Below are 12,204 nucleotides of genomic sequence, written 5' to 3'. Positions count from 1 at the left end.
ATCAAACCCAGTTTCTTCTTTAGCTTCTCGCAAGGCACACTCTAAATCTGTTTCATCTTTTGATATCTTACCCCTGGGAAAAGACCAAGTATTGGACTCAATTCCCTTCACCAAAAGCACTTTCGTGAGATACTTATTAAAAAATGCAACTCCTCTCACAGGAATCGTAGACTTATACTTTCCAAATCTTGCAATTGCATCCTGAGGATTACCCCATTTCCAAATCAATGGGCATTTCTCTAAAATCTTTGGCGCAAATATTTTCATCTTCATGGCTGGCAATGCTGGATTCAATGTCCGTATAAAATCTGTGTAAAACCATTGAGCTTCCTCCACTTGAAAAAACACCCTCTCTATTGATGATAGATCTTCAGCTGGAACATTAACAACAAATCTAACCAATAGATCCTCTAAAACTAGATCCACAGACTGATTTGCTAGTCCATTTAGCAAATTAATTGACATATTATTCCAGCTCTCCTTGTAGTTTATGTATATTTAATTGATCATCGTTGGAAGCTGAAGCGCTCATAGTGAGTTGTGTTATATGTTAGAGTCCCGGGTAATTGTCGACATTTATGCGACATTTGTGCGACAATTGAAGACATCTTTAAACAGATCCAACAACATACATTTGTAGTGCTAAGAATGGGAATAGTAAAAAACTTTGATAGATGGCACTAGTCAATAAAAGGTATTTTAGTCAATGTTGGCGTGTTTATGAAGGTCATGTTCCAAGGTTTGCCAAAACAATTCTGGCAGCTAGTAAAGCACCACTTACAAAACCAAGAACTATAACAAGACCATTTGGGTATCAGTCACCAGTGCTTCTAAATCATCGCACAGCAGACGTGTTTTCTATCGGATGGTTAATAAGGGAGCTCTTTGGACTGGAAGCGAAAGAACGCCGACAGAAAAAGCTTGATCATGAAATATCACATTCACCATTTTACGAATCAAAATCATTTTTGAATACCAATGGAAAGATTTTCACTCCTCCAGTCTCGTACTTCAAGCAAGAAAGAGCTCAATACTTCCCTGAGTTTATTTCAGCTACGCTTCTGAAAAAGCACCAGAGCTTGTATGAGCTCCTTGAGAACAAAGTCAGTGTGTTGAGGATCTATTCTACATATTCAGGCGATAAATGCTCCAGAACATATTTTGAAACCAAGGATGGTAACTACCTAAACGAAAAATATGACAAATTTCTCTCGATGTACCCAAGTGCACAGATCATTGATGTAAATGTTCCTCAAAGTTGGATTAAAGGTTTTCTTGTAAAGATTTTCGTGGGGCGTATAAAAAAGGCAGTAAACAGAGAAAGGTATCGAAAATATATGATTTTGCCTGAACATATTTTCTCGTATGATGTCAGATCAAAACTACTTTGTGATAATATGTGTTCTGGTTACGTCTATGTGTTGGACAATGAAGGTAAAATTAGATGGGCTACTAGTGGTAATGCAGACGAAGCAGAAAAAAAGCAGCTATGGAAGTGTGTTCTGGGTCTTGAGAAAGAGCTCTCCAAGACCCTGCCTCAAAAGATGGAGAAAACTACTGAATGAAAACCATATGGTACAATTGTAAATAGTTTATTACGTAAAAGTTCAATGCATAAATAAGATAAAAAACTTTTGAGAAGAGAAAGACCTGGAATATTCAGAAATTTCTATTTCTAGCTTCAGGAGATTTCTCTGTAGTCTATAGACACCAACGGAAGGTTTCCGAAGCTGGAGAATAATTAATTCAAATGCAATTGCAAAAAATATCTCGTTCGGTTTTGTGTAAGAAAGTTTGACCCATGTCAGTGAGGGACCTTTTTGCTCATTACCAAGTTTCTTTATATGTCGTATCTATAAACGAAAGCATTTGAATGTATGGGAAAAGACAAAGTAAGTATCGTCTTTCCACGTCGTTTGTATGGTTTTGATGATGAATTAATCAATTGGGAATCTCTCTGACTTAATCTCATAATACAATATTCATGGAGAAAAACTTTATAATTGACATCTGACCAACACTACAATTTACAAACGAATAGTGGCAATTTTTTAATTCCGGTATTAATAAACTAACAACTGATGAACAGTGTATAGATTCTATCATCTGCTTATCCCTGGGAAAATGGAAGCTTAATCCATCGTACTATTAGGATACTGTAGTGTGTTTAAATAGAATGGTCACGTTCTTTTTCTCTGGGCTATGTCGTGCGATCTATCAATTGTTAATATTCGCCATGTTGCACGACTAAAATTTTTCACTAGCTACCGTAGAAAATTTCTGCTTTAAGTGAGTCTATAGAGGTCTTAGTTTTTCTTTAACAACGTCGTTAATAACCGTCAACATGTCAGCTCCTATCAATAAGGAAAAGGTTCAAGAACAAGAACAAGAGATCCACAAGATCAGAATTACCTTAACTTCTACCAAGGTCAAGCAATTAGAAAAGGTGTCTAACAACATCATTACCAATGCTGCTCAAAATGACATTGTCAAGAAGGGTCCTGTCAGAATGCCAACTAAGGTTTTAAAGATCAACACCAGAAAGGCACCAAATGGTGAAGGTTCCAAGACTTATGATACCTTTGAGATGAGAATTCATAAGCGTATCATTGACTTGCAAGCTCCAGCATCTATCGTTAAGAAGATCACCCAGATCACTATCGAACCAGGTGTAGATGTTGAAGTCACTATCGCTGCTTAATTTTACCTAAGGGTCTGTTAGCGCAGTTGTAAGTAATTTGTATTTCGATGGGTGATCAGATAATTTTAGTGTGGTGTTTTATGGTGTTGTAACATTAGAAAGTACTAGGTGATGTCGTATCCAAGTGCTCTAGGCGTGCCGTGAACTGAAGAGGTTCACTGACGTTGTGGTGTTGCTATCAGGATTTGGTATGATAAATCGAATACGAATTACTTCAAAAAGATAAATGGCGATTAGCTACTGTATATTCCACATAATAATACATTTGGCGGTTTAAACTCAATGTGTTGTACTCTCATTGTATCCCTTTTTCACGAGTTGAATGTCGTGAAAGCTTCTGTGATCTTTCTCTTCAGATATAATCCACTCTCTTTTTTTGTGTCACCTTACACGCAAACAATATTGATATCCCCTACACTGTAAAGAAGGTTGAATATGGGACGAGTATTCTTTTTCAATATTATTTAATACTGATAGTAAGAGTATTATCTGGCTTTGAGAAAGTCAGTTTCATCGTTCTAAATCAATACTTACTATGGTTTTTGTTTTATCTTCAAAACCAAGAGTGTTTCTTGTGGCAAGCAGAAGTATTCTGACAGGTAGGCGTTTGGCTTCCAATAGCCAAAGGTTTTTAAAATCAGCTTCAGATGAAGTTCGTTCTACTAAAAGTAAAGAAAAGCTGTATGGGAATCATAAACTATCAAGAAGAAGAAATGTTGCACTTGTTTCTGGCATTATAATAGTAGGATCATTTATATCATTCAATCATGCAAACTATTATAACTTGGATACCTTACCTCCAAATAGCGGCGCTCCAGGGTTTAATTCCAAATTCTTTCCTCTCCCATCGAAAGGCAAATTTGCAGATGACCAAAGATATTTCTCAACGTCAACATCCTCCATGCATCAAAAAAATGGTATTGGAAGCCAACAACATAAAGAAGGCATATATTTGTTGAATGAAGAACAGGTGAGCGCTAAATTAAGGCAATACGAAGAAAGCTATATTGTTAATAGAGGTAAAGGAGTGACGCGATATGATATCTGTCAATTGCCCTCAAATTCTCCTATAGAAGATGACCGTGCTGAGGAAATTGTTCAGGTGCCAATTTTACAAGATAACAACGTCAAGGCATCTACTGACTGGATGTTTTTTGGCGTGTATGATGGCCACGGTGGTTGGACTACCAGTAGCAAATTGAGAGATCAGTTGATTAGCTCCGTAATACACGAGTTTGGTACTATCTTCAAGCCAGCTAGCGAGGACAACTTGAGATACGTTCCCAATAGTGCAACAATTGATCAAGCTATTAAGAACGGGTTTTTAAAATTAGACCATGAAATTGTAAATAAAAATATTGAGAAGCTCTTAACTGATAATAACAAGGCCAAAGCAGCTGAATTATTAATGCCGGCCCTCTCAGGGTCCTGTGCTTTACTTTCCTTCTACGATACAAACTCCAAGATGCTTAAAGTTGCGGTAAGCGGTGACTCGAGGGCTCTTCTTGGTTCATTTAAAGACAACCGTTGGACTGTTAGACAGTTAAGTATTGACCAAACAGGTTCAAATCCTACCGAAGTTGCTCGTGTCATCAGTGAACACCCTGATGAACCAAATGTTGTGAAAAATGGAAGAGTTCTTGGTACCCTTGAGCCAAGCAGAGCATTTGGAGATTGCCGTTATAAATTACCGCGTTCAATTCAAGAAAGAATTTATAAACAGTTTTTCGGCAGGACCTTACCTCATAATCTCAACTCACCACCGTATGTGACAGCTGAGCCTGTCATAACTACCACCAAAATCAATCCCAAAGATCATGATTTCCTTGTTATGGCTTCAGATGGTCTCTATGAAATGTTGTCGAACGAAGAGATTGTTGGATTGGTAGTGAAATGGATGGAGAAAGAAAAAATGGTTAAACCTCAAAATTCGTTTTGGAGCTACTTTGGTTCTTCAGAAAATAAACTCCCTGAGGTTTCAGATATCACAAATGATAAATCTTCCAAACAGCCTTTTAGGAAATCCAAACATTCTAATGGGTTTTTGTTAGATGACAAAAATGTCTCTACACATCTAATTAGAAATGCTTTATCTAATGGCGGCTCGAGGGAACAAACCTCAATGTTAATATCTATTCCAAATCCTGTATCAAGACGTTACAGAGATGATCTAACTGTTACAGTTGTATTTTTCGGGAATGATCCCAAAGGCGAAGATGACTCAGGCAAGTTGGAGATAAATGCAGCTGCTACAGCAGGAGGTGTGGATTCTACGAAGCCAAAACTTTAAATAAACCTTTATATACTAGCACATGATGCTTGATTTAATAAATAACGTCAATCGATTTTTCAAGCTTTCGGTTTGAGATTTAAGTAGAATCTTTGATTTTTTGATGCGATTAAACTATATGTAGCAAGTCAGATTTTTAAAAAAGTCAGGAAACTTTTAAAAGACAGATTCCTTTTATCTAATAATGGTAACAGATGATAATGGCTTACCAGGTGAGGTGACAGAGGGGAACTCATCGATAGAAGTAGTGAATCCTGCCACTAAAACCAAGTATTCAGCACCTAATGAAAATATTGACGATGTAAATAAAGCGTTGTCAGAAGAATTTTTGGAGCCCTCTAATAAGCTACCATGGGACTTATTAGACTTAATGGACTCTTTACCTCAACTAGACAAAAATGATATATATGATGGACTATTGAACATCCCCAATTCGATTACCAGGACGACTTTTAGAATGAAGCGAAGAGGTATACATGGAAAAATAGAAGACTGCAAAGAGGAGTTGCGATTGTCTGATCTAGATAATGCTAATTCAGGTAATTCAATGTCCATGACGCGAAAAGTTTCTTCAAGAAAGGATGCTTTGAGAGGTCAAACGAGCTTTTTGCCGTTTCAGCCAGGTGGATTAGTGGAAAATTCGAAGATTAAAACTAAAGTTTCCGATGAAACAATCTACTTACATAGAAATGAACTAGGGCTATTTGATATACCACAGGGTTTATCTAGAGGATTGAAGTTATCGGGTCTGGTGTCTTCAGATGAACAATTGACTAACCTTGAGCAAGAAGATGATGACACTGAGCAATCAATAGATAATGAAAATATATCAAATCTCATCAATGCAGATTCGACCCTGGAACAAAGACCAGTACCTTCAAGTATCACAAAACAACCCTTTAATACCGAAGAGATAGATGGCCTAGTTGACATGGATTTCTCTGCAATGCGCAACAACTTTCATCAAGGTAACGCACACAAACAGACTTGGGCACATGTTGTAGATTTAGATCATAAGTTGGAGAACTTCGATGAGCTAGTGCCTCACATGGCTCGGGAGTGGCCTTTTGAGTTGGATACATTTCAACAAGAAGCTGTTTATCATTTGGAGCAAGGTGATTCAGTCTTCGTAGCTGCTCACACTTCAGCAGGAAAAACTGTAGTTGCAGAGTATGCAATTGCAATGGCAAATCGGAATATGACGAAAGCAATTTACACATCTCCAATCAAAGCATTATCGAATCAAAAGTTCAGGGATTTCAAAGAAACTTTCAAGGATATAGATGTTGGATTAATAACAGGTGACGTCCAAATTAATCCCGATGCAAACTGTTTGATTATGACTACAGAAATTTTGAGGTCAATGCTTTATAGGGGATCGGACCTCATTAGGGATGTCGAATTTGTGATTTTTGATGAGGTGCATTATGTGAATGATATTGATCGTGGTGTAGTTTGGGAAGAGGTAATAATCATGTTGCCTGACCATGTGAAGTATGTTTTACTCTCAGCTACTGTGCCTAATACTTTTGAATTTGCAAACTGGGTTGGAAGGACAAAGCAGAAAGATATGTATGTCATATCAACTCCAAAAAGGCCTGTCCCGTTGGAAATATTCATATGGGCCAAAAATGACATCTACAAAGTTATCAATTCTCAAAGACAATTTGTTGAGTCTGAGTTCAAAAAGCATAGAGAAGCATTAGAAAAGAAACCTAAGACTGGTCCCCCTAACGTCGTTATGGGTCCAGGTAGTCGCGGTGGACGAGGTGGTACAGCAAGAGGAGGAAACAGTAGAATGGCTACTCGTGGTAGAGGAAATTTTTTGAATAAACCAACTGGAAAGTCGGGGTTTATGAGAGATGGACCCAACAAGAATACTTGGATCACTCTTATGCATTATTTAAAGAATCACAATTTGCTACCGGCTGTTGTATTTGTATTTTCTAAAAAGAAATGTGAGGAATATGCCGATACACTTAATAATATCGACTTTTGTACTGCTGCTCAAAAATCAGAGATACATATGTTTGTTGATAGAGCTGTTGCTCGTTTAAAGAAGGAAGATAGGGAGCTTCCGCAAATCTTGAAGATAAGGGATTTATTGAGTAGGGGTATTGCAGTTCATCATGGGGGTTTATTACCAATTGTGAAGGAATGTATTGAAATATTGTTCTCGAAGTCATTAGTCAAGGCTTTATTTGCCACGGAGACGTTTGCAATGGGTCTCAATTTGCCAACAAGGACAGTGGTTTTTTCTTCGATGAGAAAACATGATGGAAGAGAATTCAGAAATCTCCTTCCTGGTGAATTTACTCAAATGTCTGGTAGGGCAGGAAGAAGAGGTTTAGATGCTACAGGAACTGTTATTGTCATGGCGTATAATGATCCCATAGCCCCAACAGACTTTAAACAAGTTACGTTGGGCACACCCACTAAATTACTGTCTCAATTCAGGCTCACGTACAACATGATATTGAATTTATTACGAATTGAGGCTCTTAGAGTTGAGGAAATGATAAAGCATTCCTTCAGTGAGAATTCTACGCAAGTTCTATTACCTGAACATCAAAAGACTGTTAAACACTTGAAGGAACAGCTATCTCAGTTTAATATCGAGCCTTGCCTGGAATGTGATTTAAACGATCTGTCGCATACTTTTGAGTTACTTAGGAGATACGAAAGGCTATATGGTGATATTTTTGAACATATTCAAGAGCTGTCAGCCATTAGAAATAGCTTGCTCAAAATTGGAAGGCTACTTTGTTATAAGGACAATAGTGGGAGCTTGCATGTTGGTTTCTTAATTAGATCAGATCCAAACACAGATTCAGTTCTTGTTTTAACTTTTGATCATGGAAAGGAGTACGAAGATTATACTAATGCTTTTAAATTACCCTATATACCAATCCAAAATTATCTCTTGAACTTTTTCAAAAAGATAAAATTTAGTGGCTCCCTTAAAGTTGATTCTATTCCATTTCAAAATGTTAATTTCATTGCACGTTATGCTATGAAAGCTCAAATCAAAGATGTTCTTCAAAACTTGCCTCCAGCAGTCAAGGAAGCCTCTGAACAAATTAAAATTATCCTTAGGCTTCAAAACAAATGGGAAGAAGTTAAGTTTTCACAAGTTACTCAATTGTCTTTGCACGAGCTTTTAGAAAAGAAAAAGCTTCTTATTAAAGATATTGAGCAGCAGGAGTTTTGCTCAAACTTTAGAAAACATTATGCTGAGCTTTTAGAGCAAGAAAATATTAAGTCACAGATTAATTCCTTGCAGAGATTGATATCTGATGAAAACTTGGAGCTTTTGCCTGATTACGAGCAGCGACTTGATGTTTTGGAATCATTAGGATTCGTAGATCAAAACCATAACGTTGTTTTGAAGGGCCGTGTAGCCTGCGAAATTAATTCAGGTTGGGAGCTTGTAATAACAGAACTTGTTTTAGATAATTTCCTTGGAGACTTTGAACCCGAAGAAATAGTTGCTTTGCTTTCGTGTTTTGTTTACGAAGGAAAGACTAACGAAGAAGAAGATCAGCCCATAAGCCCTCGTTTGGAAAAAGGAAAAGGAAAAATATTGGAAATTATGCAAAAGCTTTTGAAAGTTTTCAATGATAAGAATGTAGTACTTCTGTCAGAAGAAGAAGAATTTTTAGAAAGAAAAAGATTTGCATTAGTTAATGTCGTATATGAATGGGCTAGAGGACTATCTTTCAATGAAATTATGCAAATCAGCGTGGAAGCTGAAGGAACGATTGTCAGAGTTATAACGCGGTTAGATGAGATTTGCCGTGAAGTTAAGAATGCTGCATTAATAGTTGGTGACTCTGTGTTGCATTCAAAGATGAGTGATGCACAAGAAAGAATCAAAAGAGATATCGTATTCTGTGCATCCTTGTATTTGTAGATATACTTTAATAATGAATATAAATAGTTTCTATTTCATGCATGTCACATTCTTTGTTTACTCATTAATTCTGATGCGATGCTTATTATACCAGAGGGACCTTTCATTATCTTTTTATCAATAAGGTCTTCAGTAACCATCTCGTGATCAAATTTTGTGTTTAACAACCCAATCAACGTATAGAAGCTACCAACGCAAGTTTCGTCTCGTATTTTGCTCCTCGCATTCTCATATGTTTCTAAAGAATATATTGGACCATTCTTCATGGCTCCTTTGTATGGTATGATGCAGTTATAGATTGAATTTTTTTTCATGAATTCAGTAATAAGAAACGTTTCGTCTTTGAATACTGATAAATTATATTTTATGTCCTCTGATGATAAAGATAAGTAATTATGGTTAGAAAACACAGCACATAGTTTCATATGAAGCTCAAATAAATACTTTCCCACTGATCGAAGCTTGGTTGAATGAATGGTTCGTCTGTTTGGAAAATTGGTGTTAATCTCTGCAGTGGAAGTGCTGTCGATGTCCAACATTATATTTGAAAGACCGCAGAGCACACAAATCTTCTCATTAAACAGCAAGTTGAATCTTTCTCCAATAAATTCCTGGATACTGTCCACGGACGGCTGTAACTTTTGTCTTAGTTCTTTGTCAATATTCACTTCTTCCAGTATTTTATTGCTTCCCAACTCTGTCCAGTCCAAAAAAATAGACTCAAAATCTACCAGCGATCGAGAATATGGAGAAGGAAATGGTCCGTCAAAAGGTGCCTTGATGCCTTTGTTAAGTCTGGGATTTTGAAAATATAAGTCATTACTCAGAATCAACCTTGAGTCAACATTATCCTTCGTACTAAAAGACATCCGAGAAAATTTTATCATCCACGGTAACCTTCCTCCGCACTTTATCATTATTAGAATCCATGTATGTTCTTTTCCTAATCAACGTTCTATAGTGCTCTTTAAGAAGTGACTTCAGCTTCCTCTTTAAAGTATGCTCATCGAGGATCTATTTAAACTATACTTGATCACATGACTACATTGATATCTTCTTTTTTTTTTGCAATGACTCCAAATTGACTAAAGTAGATAGTCCAAAATAAAAACGTACAAAAGTGGAATGTCTTCTAAGGCTGGTTCTAAGAAGGCTTCTGGAGACACTGCTAGCGTTGATGGATCTAACAAGAAACCAAAATTGCCAAAGGAAATCATTGTGCGGCCCTCGTTTTCAGATTCTCTGAAATCGATTCTAAAGGTTCAAGTGAATGAACAGTTATTGAAGGCCTTAGATATTGCTAACAAATCCACTGTTTATATCTCCAAGATTGACTGCAGCGACAAGGGAGTCTTGGGTGTTATTAGTAGTGATCTTGAGATACAGGATAAGAATGTCATACAAATATCGACTAGTCTTCGTGAGCTTGGTGGAATGCTTTTGGGAGATAGAGTGGAAATCAAAAAATATTCTGCAGCACCCAAATATGCCAAGTCTATTCTGATACATTTGTCATTTAAGGATAATGGAATTCAAATTGAAGGTAGATTGGCCAAGTCAATAGAGAAGGCATTTGATGATATTGGGTTGATCTCGCCTGGTTTAAATTTAAGGGATTTGAGCTTATCATTAGGTGATGAAAAAGGTAAGATAAAAGCTGACATTTTAGTAGTAGATGTTAATGAGGAAGAAAGTTTGGAAGCAAAATTAGAACGCGTAAGTATATCTGATCCATCTGCTCCAGCACCAAAACCTACGATAGAGACTACCACCCCCACTTACATTTTCTCTCGTGGTCAATGTTCAATCATCTATAAGGAGGAGGGTGAAAATATATATTCCAAGTATCCAAACTTACCTCATACATTACGTTTTTCCCAAGTAGGAGGATTGTCGAATCAAATATCACTCCTCAAGTCAAATATCGAGCTTCCGCTTCATAATACCGCTCTCTTCTCAGATTTTGGAATACCTCCTCCTCGAGGTGTCTTACTTCATGGTCCGCCTGGAACCGGTAAAACTATGTTGTTAAGATGTGTCGCCAATGAAGTGAATGCTCACATATTAACTGTAAATGGACCTTCGATAGTTTCAAAATATTTGGGAGAAACTGAGAATGCAATAAGAGAAATCTTTCAAGAAGCAAAAAGATTCGAGCCATCAATAGTATTTCTTGATGAAATAGATTCTCTTGCTCCAAATCGGAATTCTGATGATAGTGGGGAGACTGAATCGAGAGTCGTTGCTACACTATTAACAGTCATGGATGGGATGGGACACTCCGGTAAAGTCGTTGTTGTAGGTGCTACTAATCGACCCAATTCAGTGGATCCAGCATTACGACGTCCAGGAAGATTTGATAGAGAGATTGAAATAGGAATTCCAGACGTTGCAGCTAGGTATGATATTTTGCTTAAGCATTTTGAAAAAATGAATGACGCAAAATATGATTTGACTTTAGATGAAATCAAATCTATTGCTATGAAAACACATGGATATGTTGGTGCAGACTTGACAGCATTGTGTAGAGAATCAGTAATGGTGGCCATTAATAGAGGTTTGGAATCGCATATTCAACTGAAAGATATCAAATTAACACTTGATGATATTGAAGTTGCATTGCCTGAAATAAGACCCTCTGCTATGCGTGAAATATTTTTGGAAATGCCAAAGGTGTATTGGTCTGATATCGTGGGGCAAGAGGACTTGAAAAAGAAACTTGTCGAAGTTGTACAATTACCTCTTGAAGCGGCTGATACCTTCAAAAAATTAGGTATTAGAGCTCCTAAGGGTGTTTTGTTATATGGACCGCCAGGCTGTTCCAAAACTCTCACTGCAAAGGCACTTGCGACGGAGTCAGGGTTAAATTTTTTGGCTGTGAAAGGTCCTGAGATATTCAATAAGTATGTTGGTGAGTCAGAGCGTACAATTAGGGAAATATTCAGAAAAGCTAGAGCTGCTGCACCATCTATAATTTTTTTTGATGAAATAGACGCTATTTCCGGTGACAGAGAAAATGAAACTTCTGCCGCTCAAAACGTTTTGACGTCTTTGCTAAATGAAATTGACGGTGTCGAGGAACTTAAAGGAGTTGTCATTGTGGCTGCAACGAATAAGCCGACTGAAATAGATCCAGCATTATTACGTCCTGGAAGATTAGATCGTCACATATACGTTGGTCCTCCTGATTGCGAAGCACGTCTTCAGATGTTGAAGAAAGGCTGTTCTAACTTCAATTTATCTGAAGGGGAGGTGAATTTGGAAAGAATTGCAGAGCTTTCTGATGGTTGCTCGGGTGCA

General features: G+C 37.2%; 7 protein-coding genes across 7 annotated transcripts in view; 5 read left to right on the top strand and 2 right to left on the bottom strand.

Moving 5' to 3' along the window:
• DCP2 (decapping enzyme complex catalytic subunit) overlaps positions 1–465 on the bottom strand; it is a gene marked incomplete at both ends in the record, with an annotated part of 2,410 nt that extends 1,945 nt beyond the window's left edge. The window contains one exon of the mRNA XM_062955222.1: positions 72–465. Coding sequence (XP_062811847.1) covers positions 72–465 — 394 coding nt within the window. The remainder of the gene's footprint in view (positions 1–71) is intronic.
• A 209-nt stretch (positions 466–674) lies between these two features.
• PRCAT00005169001 (uncharacterized protein) lies at positions 675–1,565 on the top strand (the record flags this gene model as incomplete). The annotated part of the gene is made up of 1 exon (XM_062955221.1): positions 675–1,565. One exon carries the CDS (start codon positions 675–677, stop codon positions 1,563–1,565), a length of 891 nt encoding a protein of 296 aa, XP_062811846.1.
• A 779-nt stretch (positions 1,566–2,344) lies between these two features.
• Positions 2,345–2,701, top strand: RPS20 (40S ribosomal protein uS10; the record flags this gene model as incomplete). Its single annotated transcript, XM_062955219.1, has 1 exon — positions 2,345–2,701. The coding sequence occupies one exon, from the start codon at positions 2,345–2,347 to the stop codon at positions 2,699–2,701; it is 357 nt and encodes a 118-aa protein (XP_062811845.1).
• Positions 2,702–3,236: 535 nt separating this feature from the next.
• PTC5 (type 2C protein phosphatase) lies at positions 3,237–4,991 on the top strand (the record flags this gene model as incomplete). The annotated part of the gene is made up of 1 exon (XM_062955218.1): positions 3,237–4,991. One exon carries the CDS (start codon positions 3,237–3,239, stop codon positions 4,989–4,991), a length of 1,755 nt encoding a protein of 584 aa, XP_062811844.1.
• Positions 4,992–5,175: 184 nt separating this feature from the next.
• On the top strand, positions 5,176–8,904 carry SKI2 (SKI complex RNA helicase subunit; the record flags this gene model as incomplete). Its single annotated transcript, XM_062955217.1, has 1 exon — positions 5,176–8,904. The coding sequence occupies one exon, from the start codon at positions 5,176–5,178 to the stop codon at positions 8,902–8,904; it is 3,729 nt and encodes a 1,242-aa protein (XP_062811843.1).
• Positions 8,905–8,948: 44 nt separating this feature from the next.
• Positions 8,949–9,821, bottom strand: PRCAT00005164001 (uncharacterized protein; the record flags this gene model as incomplete). The annotated part of the gene is made up of 1 exon (XM_062955216.1): positions 8,949–9,821. One exon carries the CDS (start codon positions 9,819–9,821, stop codon positions 8,949–8,951), a length of 873 nt encoding a protein of 290 aa, XP_062811842.1.
• Positions 9,822–10,011: 190 nt separating this feature from the next.
• On the top strand, positions 10,012–12,204 carry PRCAT00005163001 (AAA family ATPase; the record flags this gene model as incomplete). The annotated part of the gene is made up of 1 exon (XM_062955215.1): positions 10,012–12,204. A coding segment is annotated over one exon (2,193 nt), but the record flags the coding sequence as incomplete, so codon positions are not given.

This window comes from Priceomyces carsonii, assembly GCF_900007245.1.
Source record: "Priceomyces carsonii strain CBS4050 genome assembly, scaffold: Debaryomyces_carsonii_scaffold_6, whole genome shotgun sequence".
NCBI classification, from domain to species: domain Eukaryota; kingdom Fungi; phylum Ascomycota; class Pichiomycetes; order Serinales; family Debaryomycetaceae; genus Priceomyces; species Priceomyces carsonii.
The sequence above is the reverse complement of the archived record's forward strand: the minus strand, read 5'-3'. Positions and strand labels throughout refer to the sequence as shown.